Below are 23,016 nucleotides of genomic sequence, written 5' to 3' on the forward strand. Positions count from 1 at the left end.
ACGCTCGCTGATAAAGTCCTGGGACCCAGGTGTCCTGGGCTGCCAGCCCTGTGCTCTGTTCGTTGAGATTAGCCTCCACCAGTCTTGAGTCCCTGACTGACTGACTGACTGATGTGAACAGAGGCCTCTGGTGCCAACCCCCAGTGGACGTACTGTATGAGTAATAGATAAAATTTCTCTCGGGTTTGACCACTGGGATTTTGGAAAGTTTGTTACGGCAGCAGAAAGTAGCCCACCACACAGGGCCTGTTTTCTCATCTCTAAATTGGGAGATATGATACTACTACCTTCCTAGGGTTTTTATGAGGACTAAATGAGATTGTAAAATATTTAGCATAGTGCCTGCTTCCCGGTAAGACCTTAACCATTGTTGTTATTATCATTGTTAATTTTTCTTCAACATTGGGTTCAAAACAAGACAATTCTTGTGTCATATAACGATAAACTAAGAGTAGAGGTTTTATATTAGTCAGATTTCTTCAAAGAAACAGAATAAATAGGAGACATATGTGTGTGTGAGGGGGAGAGGGAAAGAGACATATTGATTGACTGCTTGATTGTAACGAATTGGCTTATGTGATTATGGAGGCTAAGAAGTCTCAAGATCTGCAGTGCAAAGGCTTGAGAACCAGGAGATCCAATGCTGTAGTTCCAGTCTGGGTCCAAAGACAGGCAGAGAAAGTGAATTCTCCCTTACTCTGCCTTTTTTGTTCTAGTGAAACCTTCAACAGACCACATGAGTCCCACCCTCATTGAGGGGGGCCATCTGCTTTACTCAGTCTACTGACTCAAATGTTAATCTCATCCAGAACCTCACAGACACATCCAGAATAATGTTTAATCGAAAATCTGGGCACCCCATGGTCCAGTCAAGTTGACAAGTAAAATTAACCATCACAGGTTTTATGTAAGGAGCCACACATATCGTTAATGTAATAAATAATCCAGAAAACAAGAACTTTTTTTAGCCTAATCCCTGAAGATTTTTCCTGTTGTGTAACTTGACAAACTGTTTTCAAGGGTGGAAGAAAGAGATTGACCTTGTTTGTGTCTTGTTTTATGCAGATGACATGTCTGTCCTTTAGGAAGTATGCCTGCTGGTGATGCCCCCTGTTGATGTCTGGTTAGCATCTGAAAGCTTAGAGTAGTGGTTTTAGTGCCTAGATTTACGATTATCTGGAGCAGCCTCATGATATAGCTGACATTTTTCAACTCCAAATTATTTTTTGTTTACTCTCAATAAATGAGTTGAACTTTTCGAAGAGAAAGGCGTGATGGGAAGTGGTTTCAGAATCTCCCTTAATCCCTAACAAAAATAGAGAAAGCGAGACAAGCAAAAAAGAAAACACAGACTCTACTAGGTGACAGAGTATCTCCATGAATCCCCAGTTATCAACTAGGGGGGTCAAACTACCTGTAGCAGTGAGACTTAGGGATAAGAACAGCAACTGTGCTGGAGGAAGCAAAGGAAAGAGGGGCTGCTGGTCATTTTGATTGTCAGGGAACCTAGAAATTTCCCACAAGTATTCACAGTCAAAAGGAGGGATCCCCACTGGGAGCAAAGAATTTTATGGTTGTATTGGATAACATCAGTGAATATTGGGAGGAGGCTTTTCAGGCTCTAATTTGTGGGGGAGGGCAAGGAGACTGGAGGAGGCGTGAGGCTGCTGGAGTGACCTGGGCCCTCAGACCTCTCAGGAAGTTCCTTGTAGAAGATCTCTCTGCAAGGACAGAGCCACTGCCTAAAAATGACCTGCTCGGAGCACAGACCTTGATTGATTGGGCATTAAAGGAGAAAGAAAGCTCAGATAGTAATGGTGGAGAAGGCCAGAGGAAGTCGATCTGAGTATTGGCTACACCTCTGGGTGGCTACACCTCTGGACCATATTTTTAATACTTCAATGTAAAACCAGAAGAGGGAGCCCTAGAGCCATGAAACTGGAAAAGCTGTTCTGGGCCTTCTACCCCCCACCCACCTCACTTAATATGGGCAGCAGAAATGGATTGAGGTTGAACTTCATGTAAATATAAGAAAAAATGGGGATAACCCCTATGAATAATAAAGTTACAGATAATGAAGTCATACCAGAAGAAGAGGGTCCCAAAGCAGATGAAACTTTATTAACATTCCAACAGAAGCTAAAGTAAGTTAAGAAAATGATAGAAGTTATAAAAGAACTGTATACATCAGGATTGGAAAATTCAGAAATGAGAGGACTACACAATAGGGCGTTATGAAAAGAGAGCTGACAGAAAGGAATGGAGGGGGAACCCATGGAGAAAAAGAGATGTAAAGTATTAAAACAATAAATTTGAAAATGGGTAAACCCCGAATGATAGTGTCAAGGAATATACATCAGTGGTCAAACTATAAGGAAATGCAAGGAAATGATTCCTATAAATCATGTTACTGGTTACTTTTGAGTGAAGGAAGGGGCTTGAGAGTGGGATGGAACATATTGTGGGGGGCTTCTGTGGGGGTTGGCAAAGTTCCATTTCTTGAACTGGATGATGGTTACAAGAGTGGTTGGCTTATAATAGTGCTAAATATTTGTTTCGTTTTGTTTTCTAATAGTATCAGTTAGTAATGCACTTGGCTGCAAATAACAGAAAAATCTGGCTAATACTAGCTTAAACAGAGAGCTATTTGACTTGGCTAACGGCTCCGAGCTGGTGCCATGGCTGCCACTACAGTCAGGCATCCAGGCACTCAGTCTTTCTAGGTCATTACCCTTGGGTTTCAGACACACCTTAGTTGCCCCATGGAGGCAGGATGACTGCACTGCGTCCAGTCTCCTCCCTCTTCCAGGCAGCAAAAGTGGCACTCACCACAAGGGAAGCTGAAGAAGTGAGTTTAGTTTTTCAGGTCCTTATGGCAGAAACTAACAAAACAGGAGGTAGTTGGGTGTGAGTGTTGAAAGAGAACCCCGCCTGCATGTGTACATTTAGAGCAGTGGTTCTCAACCGGGGATGATTCTGCGCCACACCCCTCCCCCCACCCCCCTGCCCAGCAGACATTTGGCAATGTCTGGAGACATTTTTAGTTGTCACAACTTGGCAGGGGAGAATGTGCAGTGCTACTGGTATCTTGTGGGTAGAGGTCAGGGATGCTGCTAAACTGTCTTATGAGGCACAGGACAGCCCCCACGACAGAGTTATATGGCCCCGAATATCAGTAGAACTGAAGTTGAGAAACTCCAAAGCCCTTTCGGGTGGGTCCATAAAGTCAAAACTGATTTAATAATAATAGTAGTACATCATTTGTCTTTTTTACTTATGTTCTTTCACAAGTGTACCATTGAGTGGAGTTTTCCAGGGGCTATATAATGTGTGATACTGACTCTCTGTTGATCGAATGCAGAAACAGATATGAGAACCATCTATCTTCCATTACTTCACATGTTAAAGAGATCTGAGAAAATGTAAAACAGTGGCTCTCTTCTCACAATTTTTTTTGTTTGTTTTGGAAAATATAATTATTTTTCATTAAAAATATGTTAACATATAATGGTTTTACTAGTAATTTAAATGAATAAATATTTAATTTTTTGTTTTATTCAATACAGTAAATATTGATACCTATAGCCCACAAAACTAAAGCTCTTTGGGGCCTCAAAATTTTCTAAGGGTGTAAAGAAGTCCTGAGATCAAAAGTATGAGAGCTGCTGGTCTGGAAAATAGCTGATTTTTTAAAAAAAATTTTAATATCATTTTATCTTTTTATATAGCAGATTCTTATTAGTCATCAATTTTATACACATCAGTGTATACATGTCAATCCCAATTGCCCAATTCATCACACCACCATCCCCACCCCCCTGCCGCTTTCCCCCCTTGGTGTCCATACATTTGTTCTTTACATCTGTGTCTCAATTTCTGCGCTGCAAACCGGTTCACCTGTACGATTTTCTAGGTTCCACATATATACGTTAACGTATGATATTTGTTTTTCTCTTTCTGACTTACTTCAATCTGTATGACAGTCTCTAGGTCCATCCACGTCTCAACAAATGACCCAATTTCGTTCCTTTTTGTGGCTGAGTAATATTCCATTGTATATATGTACCACATCTTCCTTATCCATTCGTCTGTCGATGGGCATTTAGGTTGCTTCCATGACCTGGCTATTGTAAATAGTGCTGCAATGAATATTGGGGTGCGTGTGTCTTTTTGAATTATGGTTTTCTCTGGGTATATGCCCAGTAGTGGGATTGCTGGATCATATGGTAATTCTATTTTTAGTTTTTTAAGGAACCTCCATACTGTTCTCCATAGTGGCTGTATCAATTTACATTCCCACCAACAGTGCAAGAGGGTTCCCTTTTCTCCACACCCTCTCCAGCATTTGTTGTTTGTAGATTTTCTGATGATGCCCATTCTACCTGGTGTGAGGTGATACCTCATTGTAGATTTGATTTCTCTAATAATTACTGATGTTGAGCAGCTTCTCATGTGCTTCTTGGCCATCTGTATGTCTTCTTCGGAGAAATGTCTGTTTTGGTCTTCTCCCCATTTTTGGATTGGATTGTTTGTTGCTTTCATATTGAGCTGCATGAGCTGTTTATATATTTTGAAGATTAATCCTTTGTCCGTTGATCCGTCTGCAAATATTTTCTCCCATTCTGAGGGTTGTCTTTTGGTCTTGTTTATGGTATCCTTTGCTGTGCAAAAGCTTTGAAGTTTCATTAGGTCCCATTTGTTTATTGCGTTTTTATTTCCATTACTCTAGGAGGTGGATCAAAAAAGATCTTGCTGTGATTTATGTCAAAGAGTGTCCTTCCTATGTTTTCCTCTAAGAGTTTTATAGTGTGTGGTCTTACATTTAGGTCTCTAATCCATTTTGAGTTTATTTTTGTGTATGGTGTTAGGGAATGTTCTGATTTCATTCTTTTACATGTACCTGTCCAGTTTTCCCAGCACCACTTATTGAAGAGACTGTCTTTTCTCCATTGTGTATCCTTGCCTCCTTTGTCATAGATTAGTTGACCATAGGTGCATGGGTTTATCTCTGGGCCTTCTATCTTGTTCCATTGATCTACGTTTCTGTTTTTGTGCCAGTACCATACTGTCTTGATTACTGTAGCTTTGTAGTATAGTCTGAAGTCAGGGAGCCTGATTCCTCCAGCTCCGTTTTTTTCCCTCTAGACTGCTTTGGCTATTCGGCGTCTTTTGTGTCTCCATACAAATTTTAAGATTTTTTGTTCTAGTTCCATAAAAAGTGCCATTGGTAATTTGATAGGGATTGCACTGAATCTGTAGATTGCTTTGGGTAGTATAGTCATTTTAACAATATTGATTCTTCCAATCCAAGAACATGGTATACCTCTCCATCTGTTGGTATCATCTTTAATTTTTTTCATCAGTTTCTTATAGTTTTCTGCATACAGGTCTTTTGTCTCCCTAGGTAGGTTTATTCCTAGGTATTTTATTCTTATTGTTGCAGTGGTAAAGGGGAGTGTTTCCTTAATTTCTCTTTCAGATTTTTCATCATTAGTGTATAGGAATTCAAGAGATTTCTGTGCATTAATTTTGTATCCTGCAACTTTTCCAAATTCATTGATTAGCTCTAGTAGTTTTCTGGTGGCATCTTTAGGATTCCCTATGTACAGTATCATGTCATCCGCAAACAGTGACAGTTTTACTTCTTCTTTTCCAATTTGTATTCCTTTTATTTCTTTTTCTTCTCTGATTGCCGTGGCTAGGACTTCCAAAACTATGTTGAATAATAGTGGCCAGAGTGGACATCCTTGTCTTGCTCCTGATCTTAGAGGAAATGCTTTCAGTTTTTCACCATTGAGAATGATGTTTGCTGTGGGTTTGTCGTATATGGCCTTTATTATGTTGAGGTAGGTTCCCTCTATGCCCACTTTCTAGAGAGTTTTTATCATAAATGAGTGTTGAATTTTGTCAAAAGCTTTTTCTGCATCTATTGAGATGATCATATGGTTTTTATTCTTCAGTTTGTTAATATGGTGTATCACATTCATTGATTTGCATATATTGAAGAAACCTTGCATCCCTGGGATAAATCCCACTTGATCGTGGTGTATGATCCTTTTAATGTGTTGTTGGATTCTGTTTGCTAGTATTTTGCTGAGGCTTTTTGCATCTGTATTCATCAGTGATATTGGTCTGTAATTTTCTTTTTTTGTAGCATCTTTGTCTGGTTTTGGTATCAGGGTGATGGTGGCCTCATAGAATGAGTTTGCGAGTGTTCCTTCCTCCTCAATTTTTTGGAAGAGTTTGAGAAGAATGGGTGTTAGTTCTTCTCTAAATGTTTGATAGAATTCACCTGTGAAGCCATCCGGTCCTGGACTTTTGTTTGTTGGAAGATTTTTAATCACAGTTTCATGTTCATTACTTGTGATTGTTCTGTTCATATTTTCTGTTTCTTCCTGGTTTAGTCTTGGAAGGCTATACCTTTCTAAGAAATTGTCCATTTCTTCCAGGTTGTCCATTTTATTGGCATAGAGTTGCTTGTAGTAGTCTCTTAGGATGCTATGTATTTCTGTGGTGTCTCTTGTAACTTCTCCTTTTTCATGTCTAATTTTATTGATTTGAGTCCTCTCCCTCTTTTTCTTGATGAGTCTGGCTAATGGTTTATCAATTTTGTTTATCTTGTCAAAGAACCAGCTTTTAGTTTTATTGATCTTTGCTATTGTTTTCTTTGTCTCTATTTCATTTATTTCTGCTCTGATCTTTATGATTTCTTTCCTTCTGCTAACTTTGGGTTTTGTTTTTCCTTCTTTCTCTAGTTCCTTTAGGTGTAAGATTAGATTGTTTATTTGAGATTTTTCTTGTTGCTTTAGGTAGGCTTTTATAGCTATAAGCTTCCCTCTTAGAACTGCTTTTGCTGCATCCCATAGGTTTTGGATTGTCGTGTTTTCATTGTCGTTTGTCTCCAGGTATTTTTTGATTTCCTCTTTGATTTCTTCAGCGATCTCTTGGTTATTTAGTAACGTATTGTTTAGCCTCCATGTGTTTGTGTTTTTTACGTTTTTTCCCCTGTAATTCATTTCTAATCTCATAGCGTTGTGGTCAGAAAAGATGCTTGATACGATTTCAATTTTCTTAAATTTACTGTGGCTTGATTTGTGACCCAAGATATGATTTATCCTGGAGAATGTTCCGTGCGCACTTGAGAAGAAAGTGTAATCTGCTGTTTTTGGATGGAATGTCGTATAAATATCAATTAAATCTATCTAGTCTATTGTGTCATTTAAAGCTTCTGTTTCCTTATTTGTTTTCTTTTTGTATGATCTGTCCATAGGTATAAGTGAGGTGTTAAAGTCACCCACTATTATTGTGTTACTGTCGACTTCCTCTTTTATAGCTGTTAGCAGTTACCTTATGTATTGAGGTGTTCCTATGTTGGGTGCATATATATTTATAATTGTATATCTTCTTCCTGGATTGATCCCTTGATGATTATGTGGTGTCCATCCTTGTCTCTTGTAACATTCTTTATTTTAAAGTCTATTTTATCTGATATGAATATTGCTACTCCAGCTTTCTTTTGATTTCCATTTGCATGGAATATCTTTTTCCATCCCCTCACTTTCAGTCTGTATGTGTCCCTAGGTCTGAAGTGGGTCCCTTGTAGACAGCATATATAGGAGTCTTGTTTTTGTATCCATTCAGCAAGGGTGTGTCTTTTGCTTGGAGCATTTAATCCATTCACGTTTAAGGTAATTATCGATATGTATGTTCCTATTACCATTTTCTTAATTGTTTTGGGTTTGTTTTTGTAGGTCCTTTTCTTCTCTTGTGTTTCCCACTTAGCATTTCCCCTTTAGCATTTGCTGTAGAGCTGGTTTGGTGATGCTGAATTCTCTTAGCTTTTGCTTGTCTGTAAAGCTTTTGATTTCTCCATGGAAGCTGAATGAGATCCTTGCTGGGTAGAGTAATCTTGGTTGTAGGTTCTTCCCTTTCATCACTTTAAGTATATCATGCTACTCCCTTCTGGCTTGTAGAGTTTCTGCTGAGAAATCAGCTGTTAACCTTATGGGAGTTCCCTTGTATGTTATTTGTCGTTTTTCCTTTGCTGCTTTCAATAATTTTTCTTTGTCTTTAATTTTTGCCAATTTGGTTACTATGTGTCTCCGTGTGTTTCTCCTTGGGTTTATCCTGTGTGGGACTCTCTGTGCTTCCTGGACTTGGGTGGCTACTTCCTTTCCCATGTTAGGGAAGATTTCGACTATAATCTCTTCTAATATTTTCTTGGGTCCTTTCTCTTTCTCTTCTACTTCTGGGACCCCTATAATGCGAATGTTGTTGCGTTTAATGTTGTCCCAGAGGTCTCTTAGGCTGTCTTCATTTCTTTTCATTCTTTTATCTTTATTCTGTTCTGCAGCAGTGAATTCCACCATTCTGTCTTGCGGTCACTTATCCGTTCTTCTGCCTCAGTTATTCCGCTATTGATTCCTTCTAGTGTAGTTTTCATTTCAGTTATTGTGTTGTTCATCTCTGTTTGTTATTTCATTCTTCTAGGTCTTTGTTAAACATTTCTTGCATCTTCTTGATCTTTGCCTCCATTCTTTTTCCGACGTCCTGGATCATCTTCACTATCATTACTCTGAATTCTTTTTCTGGAAGATTGCCTATCTCCACTTCATTTAGTTGTTTTTCTGGGGTTTTATCTTCTTCCTTCATCTGGTACATAGCCCTCTGCCTTTTCATCTTGTCTCTCTTTCTGTGAATGTGGTTTTTGTTCCCCAGGCTGCAGGACTGTAGTTCTTCTTGCTTCTGCTGTCTGCCCTCTGGTGGATGAGGCTATCTAAGATGCTTGTGCAAGTTTCCTGATGGGAGGGACTGGTGGTGGGTAGAGCTGGGTGTTGCTCTGGTGGGCAGAGCTCAGTAAATCTTTAATCTGCTTGTCTGCTGATGGGTGGGGCTGGGTTCCCTCCCTGTTAGTTGTTTGTCCTGAGGCAACCCAACACTGGAGCCTACCTGGGCTCTTTGGTGGGGCTAATGGCAGACTCTGGGAGGGTTCACGCCAAGGAGTACCTCCCAGAACTTCTGCTGCCAGTGTCCTTGTCCTCATGGTGAGCCACAGCCACCCCCCGCCTCTGCAGGAGACCCTCCAACACTAGGAGGTAGGTCTGGTTCAGTCTCCTATGGGGTCACTGCTCCTTCCCCTGGGTCCCGATGTGCACACTACTTTGTGTGCACCCTCCAAGAGTGGAGTCTCTGTCTCCCCCAGTCCTGTCAAAGTCCTGCAATCAAATCCCACTAGCCTTCAAAGTCTTATTCTCTAGGAATTCCTCCTCCCGTTGCTGGACCCCCAGGATGGGAAGCCTGACGTGGGGCTCAGAACCTTCACTCCAGTGGGTGCACATCTGTGGTATAAGTGTTCTCCAGTCTGTGAGTCAGCCACCCAGCAGTTATGGGATTTGATTTTACTGTGATTGCGCCCCTCCTACCATCTCATTGTGGCTTCTCCTTTGTCTTTGGATGTGGGGTATCTTTTTTGGTAAGTTCTGGTGTCTTCCTGTGGATGATTGTCCAACAGCTAGTTGTGGTTCTGGTGTTCTCACAAGAGGGAGTGAGAGCACGTCCTTCTACTCTGCCATCTTGGTTCATAATGGAAAATAGCTGATTTTTAAATGTCTATGAAATGTGAAAACTGTGAGAAGTGTAATTATGTATACTCTGTTATAAATGAAGACTTTCATTATTTCGTAATCCTTTATTAAACCTTCACTGTGCCCCGACCCTATGCTGGAGCACAGTGATCAATAAAATAGGGTTTCTATTTCCATGTTCTTTCTTTTTATTCCTGGTGGTCATTAACAGACATTTAAAGAAAAATTGATTTTGTTAGCTCTAAACTCAAACTTGAATGACCAGAAATAGGCATTTTGCCCCCATTATGTTTTTTTTATTTTTAATTTAAAATTTTTAAATTATTGTAGTTAATATGTAATGTTACATTAGTTCTAGGTGTACAGCAAAGTATTACGTTATTTTTTTCCAGATTATATTCTTTTTTTTAACATCTTTATTGGAGTATAATTGCTTTACAGTGGTGTGTTAGTTTCTGCTTTATAACAAAGTGAATCAGTTATACATATACATATGTTCCCATATCTCTTCCCTCTTGCGTCTACGTCCCTCCCACTCTCCCTATCCCACCCCTCTAGGTGGTCACAAAGCACCGAGCTGATCTCCCTGTGCTATGCGGCTGCTTCCCACTAGCTATCTATTTTACGTTTGGTAGTGTATATATGTCCATGCCACTCTCTCGCTTTGTCACAGCTTACCCTTCCCCCTCCCCATATCCTCCAGTCCATTCTCTTATATTACAAATTTTTGAATAAACTTTTTGTTGTATCTTTTGGATCTTAAAAGGTGTAAGTCTGGGCCGATGACAAATTACCAGGAAATTGAACCTGCACTTTTATCTTCTAGTTTGGGAGCATGGCAGAGCCAGCTAGCACCAAGTTTACATGCTCTTCAGATCCCCAGCGAGCCCAGGTTTATGATCTTTCCATGTGCGGAGTCCTTTTTCCAATGCTTTACCACTAAGATTTTGAGATTAAAATGGTGCTTATGGGACTTCCCTGATGGCGCAGTGGTTAAGCATCCACCTGCCAATGCAGGGGACATGGGTTCGATCCCTGGTCCGGGAGGATCCCCCATGCCGTGGAGCAACTAAGCCTGTGCGCCACAACTACTGAGCCCGCGTGCCGAGAGCCTGTGCTCCACAACAAGAGAAGCTACCGCAATGAGAAGCCTGCGCACCGCAACGAAGAGTAGTCCCAGCTCCCCACAACTAGAGAAAGCCCACACGCAGCAGCAAAGACCCAACACAGCCAAAAATAAATTAGTTAATTAATTTAAAAAATAAAACGAAAAATAAAATAAAATAAAATAGGGTTTCTTTGCAGCAACATGGATGGACCTAGAGACTATCATACTAAGTGAAGTAAGTCAGAAAGAGAAAGACAAATACCATATGATATCACTTAATTTGGAATCTAAAATATGACGTGAACGAACCTATCTATGAAACAGAAAGAGACTCACAGACATAGAGAACAGACTTGTGGTTGCCAAAGGAGAGGAGGGTGGGGGAGGGATGGAATGGGAGATTTGGATTAGCAGATGCAAACTGTTATATATATCAGTAGAATGGATAAACTAGCACAGGGAACTATATTCAGTATCTGTGATAAACCGTAATGGAAAAGACTACGAAAAAGAGTGTGTGTGTGTGTATTCAGATATCACTTTGCTGTAACCTGAAACTAACACAACTTTGTAAATCAACTATACTTCAATAAAATAAAAAATAAAATAGGGTTTCTGCCTTCAAAGAGATTTCACCCCACCAGTAGAGCCAAGTCACATTAATTGTGATTATTTTTTACGTTCTGTAATAGAAGTGTTTTCAAAGTGTGATGAGATTACAGTTGAGAGCACAGTGTTATTAGAATCAAGCATCATATCACTCCTCATTAAGATTAGGAAGATTGCCATTTTCATTTCTGCCATAGACAGACGACCCATCTTTGACTCCCTTCCTGTCTCCCAAACCACCCTGTCCCACCAAAGATAAGAATTGCTTCTATGAATTTGTTATCAATGGCTTAAAGTCAGAAACCGAAACTAACTTGTATGCTTTTGTCCCATGTTTTAGTGACTGTCCTGGCGATATTTAATGAATTGCATGCAGATGTGGACCTTTACGCACTTCTGTTTGGAGAAAGTGTCCTAAATGATGCTGTTGCCATTGTACTGTCCTCGTAAGTAACAATATTTCTGCCTGGGAAGAGAGACTCTGGCTTCCTGAATGCTCTGGGCTAAAATCAGAGGCCCATCTTAAAAGTGTTAAATTTTGAATTGGGTGCTCTTCTAAATGAGGTTTATCGACTTAGTTGATAAAGTTACGTTGCTTTGTCCAGTTGGCAGCGGTTGGAATGCTGATACCATCATAACATGGTGACTGCAGATTAAATTAAATGAATATACCATGGGGAGTGCTCTGCAGAGTGTAGATGCCTATGTTTGTCGATATTTGTAAGTACCATGGTGTAAAACCAGCTTAGTGTTTTTTAACTCTCTCTTTAAACTCCAGGTCTATTGTTGCCTACCAGCCAGCGGGGCTGAACACTCACGCCTTTGATGCTGCTGCCTTTTTTAAGTCAGTTGGCATTTTTCTAGGTATATTTAGTGGCTCTTTTACCATGGGAGCTGTGACTGGTGTTGTGACTGCTCTAATATCCTTTTTGTAGTTTCTGCCCCTGCCTAAGTATGACTATGTGGCATTGCACTTGGGAAAAGAAAGTTCTCAGTTCTTCCTTTCCGAAATGAATCTTAAATTAATTGTCCCACTGGGGGCTGGGGGCTCCTGAAATGTCACCCTTTGGTGAAACATGACAGTCGATGGCCTAGCTAAGAGTTTGAGAAAATGTTTGAGAGTGTAGCTCTTGGCTTAGCTCTGTCCTCACCTTTGTGTTTTCTGTCCTCCCTATAAACCTGTCGGAGATAGGAGCTTGGGGGAAGTGTCAGTTTTTTTGGGGGGTGGGGTGGGGCTGAAAGAGTGGAAGAGCCAGGAGGAGGCTGGGAATCAGGGACCACCTCTCAGGAGGCTGGGAGGAAGCAGGCTGTGAAGTACTTTAGCCGCAGCCTGACTGCTGTTGTCCACTGTTCCAGGCCATATGGGACTAATGTGGCCGTAAGTAGCCAGGGACTATCTGGGGGAATTACAGCAAGGTGGCCTTCCTTAAGCCGAGGACTGCACAATATTGCCTTAAAAACCAACCAACCAACAAACCAACCAACATAAAAGCAAAGTGCAGAATGAGCAGGCAAGCCTTCCACAGGTTAAGATTTAATCATTTTAAGTGTACAATTCAGTGGCCTTAGGTGCATCCACAGTGTTGTGTAACCATCCCCGCTATTTCCCGAACCTTCTTCGTCATCCCCAACAGAAAGTGTGTGCCCATTAAACAATATGATCCCTATATCCTCCCCTCTCCCAGCCCTTGGAAACCTCTATTCTACTGGGAAGCTTCATTTTCTTTACTTTCAAAACCAAGCAGCAGCTCTGGGGCCCCAAAGGAAGAGCCGAAGGGAAAGGGTAGCCCTTAGGGAGGGGTCCTGGGCTAAGAGAGCGTGGTTCTCGGTGACCCTGATGCTTGTTGCTGGAGACAGTTCCTTGACAGGAGCTGACGTGACCAAGTTTACCAAGCTGCACTGCTTCCCCCTGCTGGAGACGGCGCTCTTCTTCCTGATGTCGTGGAGCACCTTCCTTTTGGCAGAAGCCTGTGGGTTTACCGGTGGGTTTCCTCTGCCCTTGGCCACCCTTCCCCTCACTGTGGCAGAGGCTGTGGGAGCTTGAGGGGAGCGAAGAATTCTTAAATAGCTGCTGCCCAGAGTTGATAAACCACTCACGGAGTGTCCATATGGAGGACTGCTGAGCAAGGCTGGTGTTCTGCCTTATGAATAATTTAGTTTCCCAGAGCTACATATTTTTTAAAGGATAAGCTTTATTGTTTCAAACTCAGTTACATCCTTGAGTACTCGTTCTAACTATAAGTAGATACTTAGCTGCAAAAGTTACTGAATATATTAACACCTCATTTGTATCCTCCCCTGGATTGCTTCGTTATTTTACAAACAGTAGCAATAACAAGCAAAATATATATCCTTTTAAAGGTAATTTTGCTTTTACTCAGATGAGTGTGAGCACAATTTTTCCTTGTTTTGTTTTTGGTCTGTTTAATCATTGCTTTTCAATACTGTGTTTTTATGGTGCCCGTTTCATAGATTATTAGTGGGAGTGATCATGTGGTTTTAGTTCCTCACATTCCCTCATTAAAAAAAATAAATCATTGGATTTTTCTATTAGAAAACTCAAGTACAGTTACTATATATACATAATCCAGGTAATTCGGAAGTCCTTTTTATCGTCTTTTCAAAATATTGCAGCATATCTTTATATGCCCCACTTCCTTTAAAACTTGACAATCATCTGTAAATATATAGGCAAAGTCCCAGGTGTGTTAATTGTCTTACACAATAAAATAGTCACCGTTAACCAGAAATCTAGATTATCAGGGCCAGGATAATTGGACTAGTACTCTGGATCCATTTTGTCTGAAGCCCTAGACCATGCAAAAATATAAAGCATTGGTTTGAAATTAAATGCATTCATTCAGTGAACAGAGAGGAATATGACAAAAGTGTGTGATGGGCGCACACTTCACAGTCTCTTTGAGGGAATGAATGCTAAATGCCATGCCATATAGAGATGGCCAATTCAGTAGGAGTTTAGAAGAGGGGAGAGAATACTCTTAAATCTGGAACAAGAGGTAAATCAGTGGCCTTGTCTTTGAAGGAGGGCAGGGTTGGGAGAAGCAAAGGTTGATACGAGAAGTGTGGGCAGAGGGAGCTTTCAGTAATAGGAAATTTTCAAAAACTTTCAGGAAGTTGGATATGCTGGGCTTGACTACCTTAACTTTTTGTTTCAGGTAGGATTTTTTTCTGCTTCTTTTTTTCCCTCCATTGATTTTTTTTTTAAACTCTCTTGCCAGGCGTTGTAGCTGTCCTTTTCTGTGGAATCACACAAGCTCATTACACCTACAACAATCTGTCGGTGGAATCAAGAAGTCGAACGAAGCAGGTGAGGGAGAGGCCTGTGTCCCCACAAGTGACCTGCGAATACAAGGGAGGGGACCCACAGGGTTTACGGCTTCCTTTTCCCTTTTTGTGCAGCTCTTTGAGGTGTTACACTTCCTGGCAGAGAACTTCATCTTCTCCTACATGGGCCTGGCGCTGTTTACCTTCCAGAAGCACGTTTTCAGCCCCGTTTTCATCATTGGAGCTTTTGTATCCTTCTTTTGGTTCCCCCATTTTCTACACGGAAAGACGACCACTGCTGCGGAAGCTGTAACAACAATAATTTCTAGTTTGGCGGGGAGGTGACTGAGCCAGCACTGGTTCGTGGTATTTTTATGATGAGAAAAAGAAGGCTTAAGTGGTAAATATAAAGCTAAGTGTATTTGATTTCAAGGACCGGTGTTGATTCTAGGGTTACACTTTCTGCATTTTCTGTGTAAGGTGGCCTTTCTGTTACACTGGTGATTGGCAGGTGGTAGTTTGTTTTTTAAAGCACCCTTCCTAGCAGAGCTAAAAATCAGCAACCAGTATCAGTCCCCCAAATTGTTTTTTTCTCATCGCCACGTGAATTCCAATCCAGGAGCTTCCCCGTTTGGAAGACCTGAAGGTTCTGTGTCTCTTGCTCTCAGCTGCACGTGGTTGCAAGCAGCCCTTCCTCTCGCCGCCCAGGGCAGCCCACAGGCAGTGTGCACGCTTTCACCCAAGCTTCCGTATGGTGACCCTTTTCTTTAACGCAAAAAAAAAAAAAAAAAAAAAAGAAAAAAGAAATGGAGAGGAAGGGCAGATGAAATGGAGAAATACTGGGTTCTTTGATTTAGTCCCATCGTGAGAGCAGTTTTTGGAAGAGAGACACAGGTTTGGGGGTTGGCTCCTCTCAAGTGAGGAGAGATACAGATGCCCAGCAGTACGTGGACAGCTGAGGGCTTTGCTCAGTTGGCCTCAGATCCTTATTGTTTTCGTTAAAGTGAACTCTTCTGGGCCTTGGAACTATAGCAGGAGTCCACTATTGCCTTTTCTGAGGTCTCATGGGTATCCTTAGATCTTGGGATGCTGGCCCCCCCAAAAAGGAGTATTTTTCTCTTCTGGGCTTCTCATTTATTGTGCAGGTATAAATGATACTCACCAAGCAGCTAGAGAGCGACAGTGGCCTAATGCCATGCCAGAGTCCTGCCAGTTAGAGTGTTATCTGCTTCAACTGGGGCTCATTTCTTAGATTTACACACTCAACAGACCACGAGCTAAAGATCCAGCGGATCAGTGTTTTTATTCTTAAGAAAGACCTGGCATGTCATTTTGATTTGCATTCTTAGCGCGGCATCCTGTGAGAGATAGTGAGAGTGCTGCCTTGTTTACAGCGAGGGGGCCTTGTTCAAGGGGGAGCCGGGGCCTCTGTGAATCCTGAAGGCCGCTTCCACTTGCGGACTTATGCGTGGCTCCTGGGATAGAATGTTATAAGCACGACCTCTTTCCTTCTGTGAAAAAGAAAACAAAACAATAGCAAAAAGGGGAAAAAAAGAGAGCGAGAAAAGAAGAAAAGTAGTTAGTATTTTATCCTAGAGAAGGCAGAAGACAGTCCCGCCCTCGCTTCTGTCTGAAACAGCTGCAGCTCCGGCTGGTCGAAACGGAAGCTCCCTGTTCCTCTGGCTCCCACAGTGGTTTCCTCCTATGACCAGGGCAGTGTGCATCTCTCTGCTGGGCTCTGTTCTAAACTCAGCAAGTGACGAATGACCGGTTTCCCTGAATTCTTTGGTTTGCACAGTAAGAGTTCCTCTTCCACACTCCTCCGTTTCCATCTCTTACCTCCCCAAAGATATGTTAGCCACTTAGGCAGATAAATCTCCCCAGGGTGATCCTTGTGAGGAATATGAATATGTCTTCATGGTAGGAATACTGTAAGTTTCCCCACCTCTTATTTGTAGTATCTTCCTGGTCATACAAACCCCTGATGTTTACTTCCAACCAAAGCTTACAAGCTCACCCACCAAGCTTTCTCTTTATAGTTTGACTCGGGGGTTAGTAATTTTTTCTTCTTGTGATTTTTTTTCTTCCAATAGAGTCCAGCACGCTGTTTGCTTCTCTTAACTCCCCACCCCAGCCACGGCACCTTAGCTTATTTCTGGACTCATTTTTAGGTAGGTCGGAGACTTGGTCCATATCAGTTTAATCAAATCAAGAAGTTACAACAGTGTGTTTAACAGGCCAAAAATTGTCTCTGTGAGCCAGGAGGTTGGGAAAATTGGCCAGTGGAATCCCACTTGCTGCTGAGACTTGTTTGGTGGGAAATGAGACAGCCTGCCTTCTCTGTGCAACTCTCCTGATCACAGCAAGGTGTCATGGCATTCCTAAAACTCTCTGCTCAGTCACAGGTTGTGTGAAAGTGCTATCCTGGAAACCTGTTGGGCCCTTAACCTCCACCTGGCGGCCAGGTTGCCATCTTCCTGGGAAGAGCTGCACACATCTACCCGCTCTCCTTCTTCCTCAACTTGGGCAGAAGGCACAAGATTGGCTGGAATTTTCAACACATGATGATGTTTTCAGGTAAAAAAAAAATGTAAATAAAATGAGTTTTATTAACTTTCTATGGAGTAAAAGAAATAAAATATACTCACATTAGCAAGATGAGCCCCAAACTGGAAGATAACAGCTGTGATAGTTCTGCTTGACTTACACTGTCTCCCAAATGCTTCCTCTTCACTACAAAGCTGAGAAGAGTGGAGAAGCCACTGAGGGGACAAAGGACAATAAAGAAATATGTGGAGATAAAGAAAGGAGAGAGCAATTGGCATGAGGTAGATGGTGCAGTGAGAGTGGAAAGCATCCGACTTTATAGACGAGACCCACGTAAGAGCATCTCTGTAGAGCAGAGGGAGGAGATAGGCAAAAGGCCACCGTGACCCCTAAAGGTGCCTCTGTCCGGGAAGGGGGAGAGGCTGTACAAGAGGCAACGTGAGTAGCAGCCCTTTACTGCCACACAGTAGTTCTTGGAGGCCTCAGAGAGTCATACTGAAATCACACCAGCAGGCACTGCTCAGCAAAGCAGTTGCTTTGTCTAGTCCTTGCTTGCATCTGCACTTAAGTACACAGCCCGCCTTAATGATTTCCTTTCACTCTGACACACATTTGTTGAGCATCCTTGTTATATAAGTCACACTTCAAGGTTGTGGAGGATACAGAAACCCACCTCCTTCCAGGAGCTCACAGTCCACTGGGGGGAGACAGGTGTACAAAGAGCTAAGTTTCTCCCAAGAGAGGCTGGTGAATTGCACAAGAGAGGCTAGTGAATTGCACAAAAGAAAAGCAGGGCCCAGGGCCACCTTCGCCAAGGGGTAGCCTTCGAACTGGACTTGGATGCAGTGGCATTTCAGGAGGTGGCAGGTTGGAAGGGCAGGAAAGCATTGCTGTGTGTGGCTTTTTCAGGGAAGGGTAGCAGTCTGGTTTAAATGTGAGACACATGGGATAATGCAGAACGAGAGTGAGGTTGGAAAGGGAAATTGCATGTAAACCAGTGCAAGCCTTCAGGTTGCATCTGAATCACCTGTTGGGCCGGTTAATAGCAGATTGCTGGGCCCCACCACCAGAGTGTGATTCTGAGGGTATGGGGTGAGCCCCGAGAATTTGCATCTCTAACATCTTCTCAGCTGCTGCTGCTGCTGCAGCTGGTTTGAGGACCACACTTCAAGAATCATTGCTGGAGTCTAGACCACGGAGAAGCTCCAGTGCTATGCCAAAGAGTTGGGCTTTTATCCAAGAGCAGCTGGGAAACGTTAGAGGTTTCTGAGGAGGGCAATGACAGACCAGATCGTCCATACATATTAGAAAAATGCCAGTGGAAAGAGAAAGATTAATTGGAGATAGCTCTATCACCTAGACAAACTTTTAAGTGTGTTCATTATCTTCTGTGCTGAAAGACTGAGAAGTACACAGTGCTGTTAAAGATATCTCCTATCAAAATTATTTCCTGCTGGGAGAAATCTGGCTTTCAAAAGGAACTCATTCTTCAAGGCTATGAAAGAAATACCTGAGGTTTCACCTTCATATTGCTTACAGTGTTTACCTAATAAAGAAAAATGGAGCATGCGTTGTCTCTCTCTGGCCCTCAAGTTTTCTTCTTTGAGACAACATCCATTTAAAGGTTTAAATATTAAGTGGTGTCGTAGCTGGCTGTAGGATGGTCTAGATGTGTGTCAATATTTGACTAGGACAGATTAATAGAGAACATCAACTTTGCTCTATTTTTTAATGTATATTTTGCTGAATCACTCTTCTTTAGTGAATTGTGAAGTTCTCAGGTTAATGAAATTGTGAAATTATTGGAAAAGGTGGGAAAATATGTGAAGAAATATAATGAGTGTTAATTTTTCATTCTCATAATATACACACAGTCTTACGCATGGTGAATAGGAATTTATACTAGATAGCTATTAAAGACCATGGATTAAGTCTTTACTATAGAACAAATTAGGAGCATGGTATGGGGAAGGAACAAAAGAGCTTAGAAAGAGAAGCTGTAGAACATAAAAATGTGGCTGTAGACCAGGGGTCAGCAAATTTGGTTGCTGCCTGTTTTCATCTACCCCACGGGCTAAGAATGGCTTTTACAGATGAATATTTGCAACCTATTTGATGATAGGGGACACTAACTTTGAAACGCAATTAACTGAAATCTCCCACCCCCAGAAGAATTCCATTCTTTTCACTAGTAGACCTGGATTACAATAAATTGAACTCATTATTATAATAATTATTATTACTTATTATAATTACTTATTATAGTTTTATAACATGGCACTTATATATTATACTTATAGTATTATGCTCTTGGTTTTTGTCAATAAAATTTTGTGGAAATTTGTTTTCTCTCTTTTATGTAAGTACCTACATAACATCCTTGGTTTTTCCTCTTGGCCCACAAAGCCTAAAATATTACCTGACACTTTACAGAAAACTCACCAACTCCTGATATAGATCAGGTTATACTGTTACTTCTCTGCTTCGCTTTGCTCAGGAAATGCTGAGCTGTTTTGTGCATTTCACATACTCATACCTAGCCTGCTTCTTAAGTTTATAATGACTGTATAGTGCTGGGGTAGTACTTGGATCACAGACTTAGAGAGCTTATATGATTATTTCTTATTTATATTTCTTTTTGGTTCATGTTATTAGCAGGAGAATTATTTCAGTAATAAAAGAGTATTATTCTAAAATGTGCTATACAAAGCGGTGCAGTGTTTTTCTCATTGCATTTGGGCATTTTGCAAAAGAAAACTTCAAATAGGAGGAAATCCTATTCCTTTAAAGTTATTTTCTGTATAAAACAACTCGACTTCTGAAGCATAAGCAGACACAATTTATTAGCCCCAGGTGGCAGCAGTGGATTTGAGGACACATTGTTATTTATCCTTATGACAGGACAGCTTCCTCTTTGGTCCCTGCAGGCCTCAGGGGAGCGATGGCATTTGCACTGGCTATTCGAGACACGGCATCTTACGCACGCCAGATGATGTTCACAACCACCCTCCTCATTGTCTTCTTCACCGTCTGGATCATTGGTGGAGGCACGACGCCCATGTTGTCATGGCTTAATATAAGGTTGGTTTGAAACCAAGGCCAGTTTCGTGTCTAACTATGTCACTATTCCCGTGCAGGGGGTGCTACATATAGCTTAGTGCATGGAAGGCTTTTATAGTTTCTTGTTTTGTTTGGGGAAAGATTAAAAATTTTAAAACAATAAATAAAAATTCAGAGTATTGAATTTTCCACGAGAAAAAAAAATCATTAAACTGTTTGTGGGTACAAAAACACAAGGAATTAGAAACACCTGGACCTTGCTAGTGCCGCGACATTAGGGCAAGAATTCAAAAAGTCTTAAAGCTGCAGGAGAGAGAATAGACATAGCTGCTGGCAATGTCTGGCATTTCACATTCCTTTGAAATCAAACCTAAGGCCTTGAAAAATAAGCTCATCAGCTGGAAATAAAGGGAGGCCATTAGAGTTTTGTTTTAGGAGGAAACTGTATGCCGCCTTCTCTTCTTGCTTTAGTGCACAGAAGAGGTGACATTTCCTGCATAACCCTCGCTTCTTGCAGCCTCATGGACATCCCTGGCCTGTGGTTTTGTAGCTGTGTCAGCATGGAAGGTCATTGACCCAAGTTTGATTTTTTTTAAGAGCATTTGAATTGCAAACTGTGCTTGTGAGCTCCAGCACCTTACAGTAAAGAGGACATTGGAACAGGGGTCAGGAAACCCACAGCCTAACTCTGACCCTGGTTTAAGACAAGCTCCTCATGTCTTTTCAGCCTCTGTATTCCTTCACGTTAAATAAAAGCGTGCTGTCACCTTTTCTCCAGGTCCCTGCAGCTCTAAGTGTGTCCTCTGCGTCATCGAAAGTGCTCTTGCCACTTGCCTCAGTTTCAGATCTGCAAAGGGTGAACATGCTGGGAATGAGAAGACTTGGGTGGCGCATAGGTGTGAAGAATTCTCTGAAAAGCCACAAGATGGCAATGTTTTTTGTTCTTTCTCTGCTGGCTGTTAGTTTGCTCAGGGCTGACAACTGCGGAGTACACCTAGCATGAAGGAGGGAGAAACCGACAAGGATCTTGCAGTCATCCTTGGGGTCAGGGAGAAAACTGGGATTTGAGAGAATAGTCTCCCTCTTCTGGAACTTTTATATTGATGGGAGGCAGGGATTCCTGGGCGTGGCCACTGCCGGCTGCACCATTTCTGGGTTAGTGGGTCTCAGCCTCAGATCTGAGTGGGTCTGCAGAACCTGGGTGGGCTTATCAGTAAGAGTCTTACAGTAGCTAACGTTTGTGCGCAGTTGTTGGTTGAGATGCCAACACGTACATTAAGATAATCCTCATAGCATTCCTATAAGGGAGCTACTACTATTATTTTCATTTTAGAGCTGAGGAAACTGAGGGACAGAGCAATAACTTGCCCAAGGTCACAAAGCTTTAAGTGGGCAAGCTGGGATTTGAACCCAGGCACACTCTTAGCTACTGTGCTATACTGCCCGAAAGGCTTACTGTGTTAGGGACCGTTTTCATGTTGTAAAATTCAGGATGATTAAAATTTCAGTTTCCTGGCGTGAATTTCGAGTCATATTAAGGAAAATAATTCATCTGTGGAAGTAGAAATCTGAAGAAGAAAATGTACAGATTTTTGGCTTTAAACTTGAGACATAAGATGGTATCATCTTTGTTCTGTGTAGCAGAATAAGAGCAAGAAAGGAGGTTTACCCTGCACAGAGTTGAGAACCTTTGCATTTGGTGACCTCTCTGAGATTACTTCCTGCTCCTATTTATCTGGTTACCCAGTAGGTACCCTGGATGCTCAGAGCCTGGTTAAATCGTGTTTGTTTTTCAGGCTATTTCATAAGTTCTTTTCTGACCGCCCCCCCGCCCCACAACACATACAGGACCAAATAACTTTCCACTGAGAGTAGACAGTTGACTTGTGACATTTTGCACTTCTCATAACCCTTTTCAAAAAATGGGCCATTGAAGTAGTCCTACCCAGAGCCGGGAGTGGGGGCTACTTTCCCTGATGTGTGCAAGCTGTATATGTACACATATAATAATTGGATTGTGAAAATATTAATGGGATATATATAGCACTTAGAACGTAACAGCTAGCACATGGTGAGAGGTCAGGAAATGACTGCGCATGAGGGATCCAGTTTCTCCCATATCCTTGCCAGCATTTGGTGTTGACACTTTTTTATTTTAGTTGTTCTAATAGGTATGTGGGGCTACCTCATTGTGGTCTTAATTTGCATTTCTCATGGCTGATGATGTTGAATATCTCTTCATGTGCTTATTTGCCATTCAAATAAGCAATGGTGAAATATCTGTTCAAGGTTTTTGTCCATTTTCTAATTGGATTATTTGTTTTTTTAATTGAGTTTTGTCAATTCTTTATTTGTTCTAGATACTAGTCTGTTATCAGATATGTGGTTTGCAAATATTTTCTCCTAGTCTGTAGCTTGTCTTTTAACCCTTTTAACAGTCTGTCATAGAGCAGAACTTTTAATTTTAATGAAATGCAACTTATTTATTTTTAACATCATGGTTTTGGTGTTATGTCTAAGGACTCTTCATCAAGCCCTAGGTCCCAAAGATTTTCTTCTGTGTTATCTTCTAAAAGTTTTTTAGTTTTATGCTTTACATTTAACTCTGTGATCCATCTTAAGTTAATTTTTATATTAGACATGAGGTTTAGGTTGAGGTTTTATTTTATTTTTTTTGACTATGGCTATTCAGTTGTTCCAGCACAATTTGTAAGAGAGACTGTCCTTTGAATTACTTTTTCTCCTTTGCCAGAAATCGGTTCGCTGTATGCATTCGGGTCTGTTTCTATTCTGCTCTGTTGATTTATGTGTCTGTACCTCCAC

At 41.4% G+C, this 23,016-nt stretch overlaps 2 protein-coding genes across 6 annotated transcripts in view; one reads left to right on the forward strand and one right to left on the reverse strand.

Annotated features, from left to right (window-relative positions):
• SLC9A7 (solute carrier family 9 member A7) overlaps positions 1-23,016 on the forward strand; it is a 151,873-nt gene that overhangs the window by 88,127 nt on the left and 40,730 nt on the right. For 3 of the 4 annotated variants that reach the window (XM_073798934.1, XM_073798933.1, XM_073798932.1), the window contains exons 6-11: positions 11,642-11,747; positions 13,159-13,283; positions 14,541-14,629; positions 14,722-14,835; positions 17,052-17,163; positions 20,061-20,214. In XM_073798934.1, coding sequence (XP_073655035.1) covers positions 11,642-11,747; positions 13,159-13,283; positions 14,541-14,629; positions 14,722-14,835; positions 17,052-17,163; positions 20,061-20,214 — 700 coding nt within the window. Of the gene's footprint in view, positions 1-11,641; positions 11,748-12,079; positions 12,222-13,158; positions 13,284-14,540; positions 14,630-14,721; positions 14,836-17,051; positions 17,164-20,060; positions 20,215-23,016 lie in introns of all 4 variants that reach the window. The other variant, XM_019943449.3, reaches the window with a different exon arrangement.
• The window catches only part of CHST7 (carbohydrate sulfotransferase 7), a 71,583-nt gene continuing 63,370 nt past the window's right edge, over positions 14,804-23,016 (reverse strand). The window contains exons 1-2 of one of the 2 annotated variants that reach the window (XR_012329186.1): positions 17,235-18,869; positions 14,804-16,097 (exon numbers count right to left, since the gene is read on the reverse strand). The gene's annotated coding sequence lies outside the window, so the exon portion shown is untranslated. Of the gene's footprint in view, positions 16,098-17,234; positions 18,870-23,016 lie in introns of those variants that run through there. The other variant, XM_073798939.1, reaches the window with a different exon arrangement.

Source organism: Tursiops truncatus, chromosome X, assembly GCF_011762595.2.
Source record: "Tursiops truncatus isolate mTurTru1 chromosome X, mTurTru1.mat.Y, whole genome shotgun sequence".
Taxonomy (NCBI): domain Eukaryota; kingdom Metazoa; phylum Chordata; class Mammalia; order Artiodactyla; family Delphinidae; genus Tursiops; species Tursiops truncatus.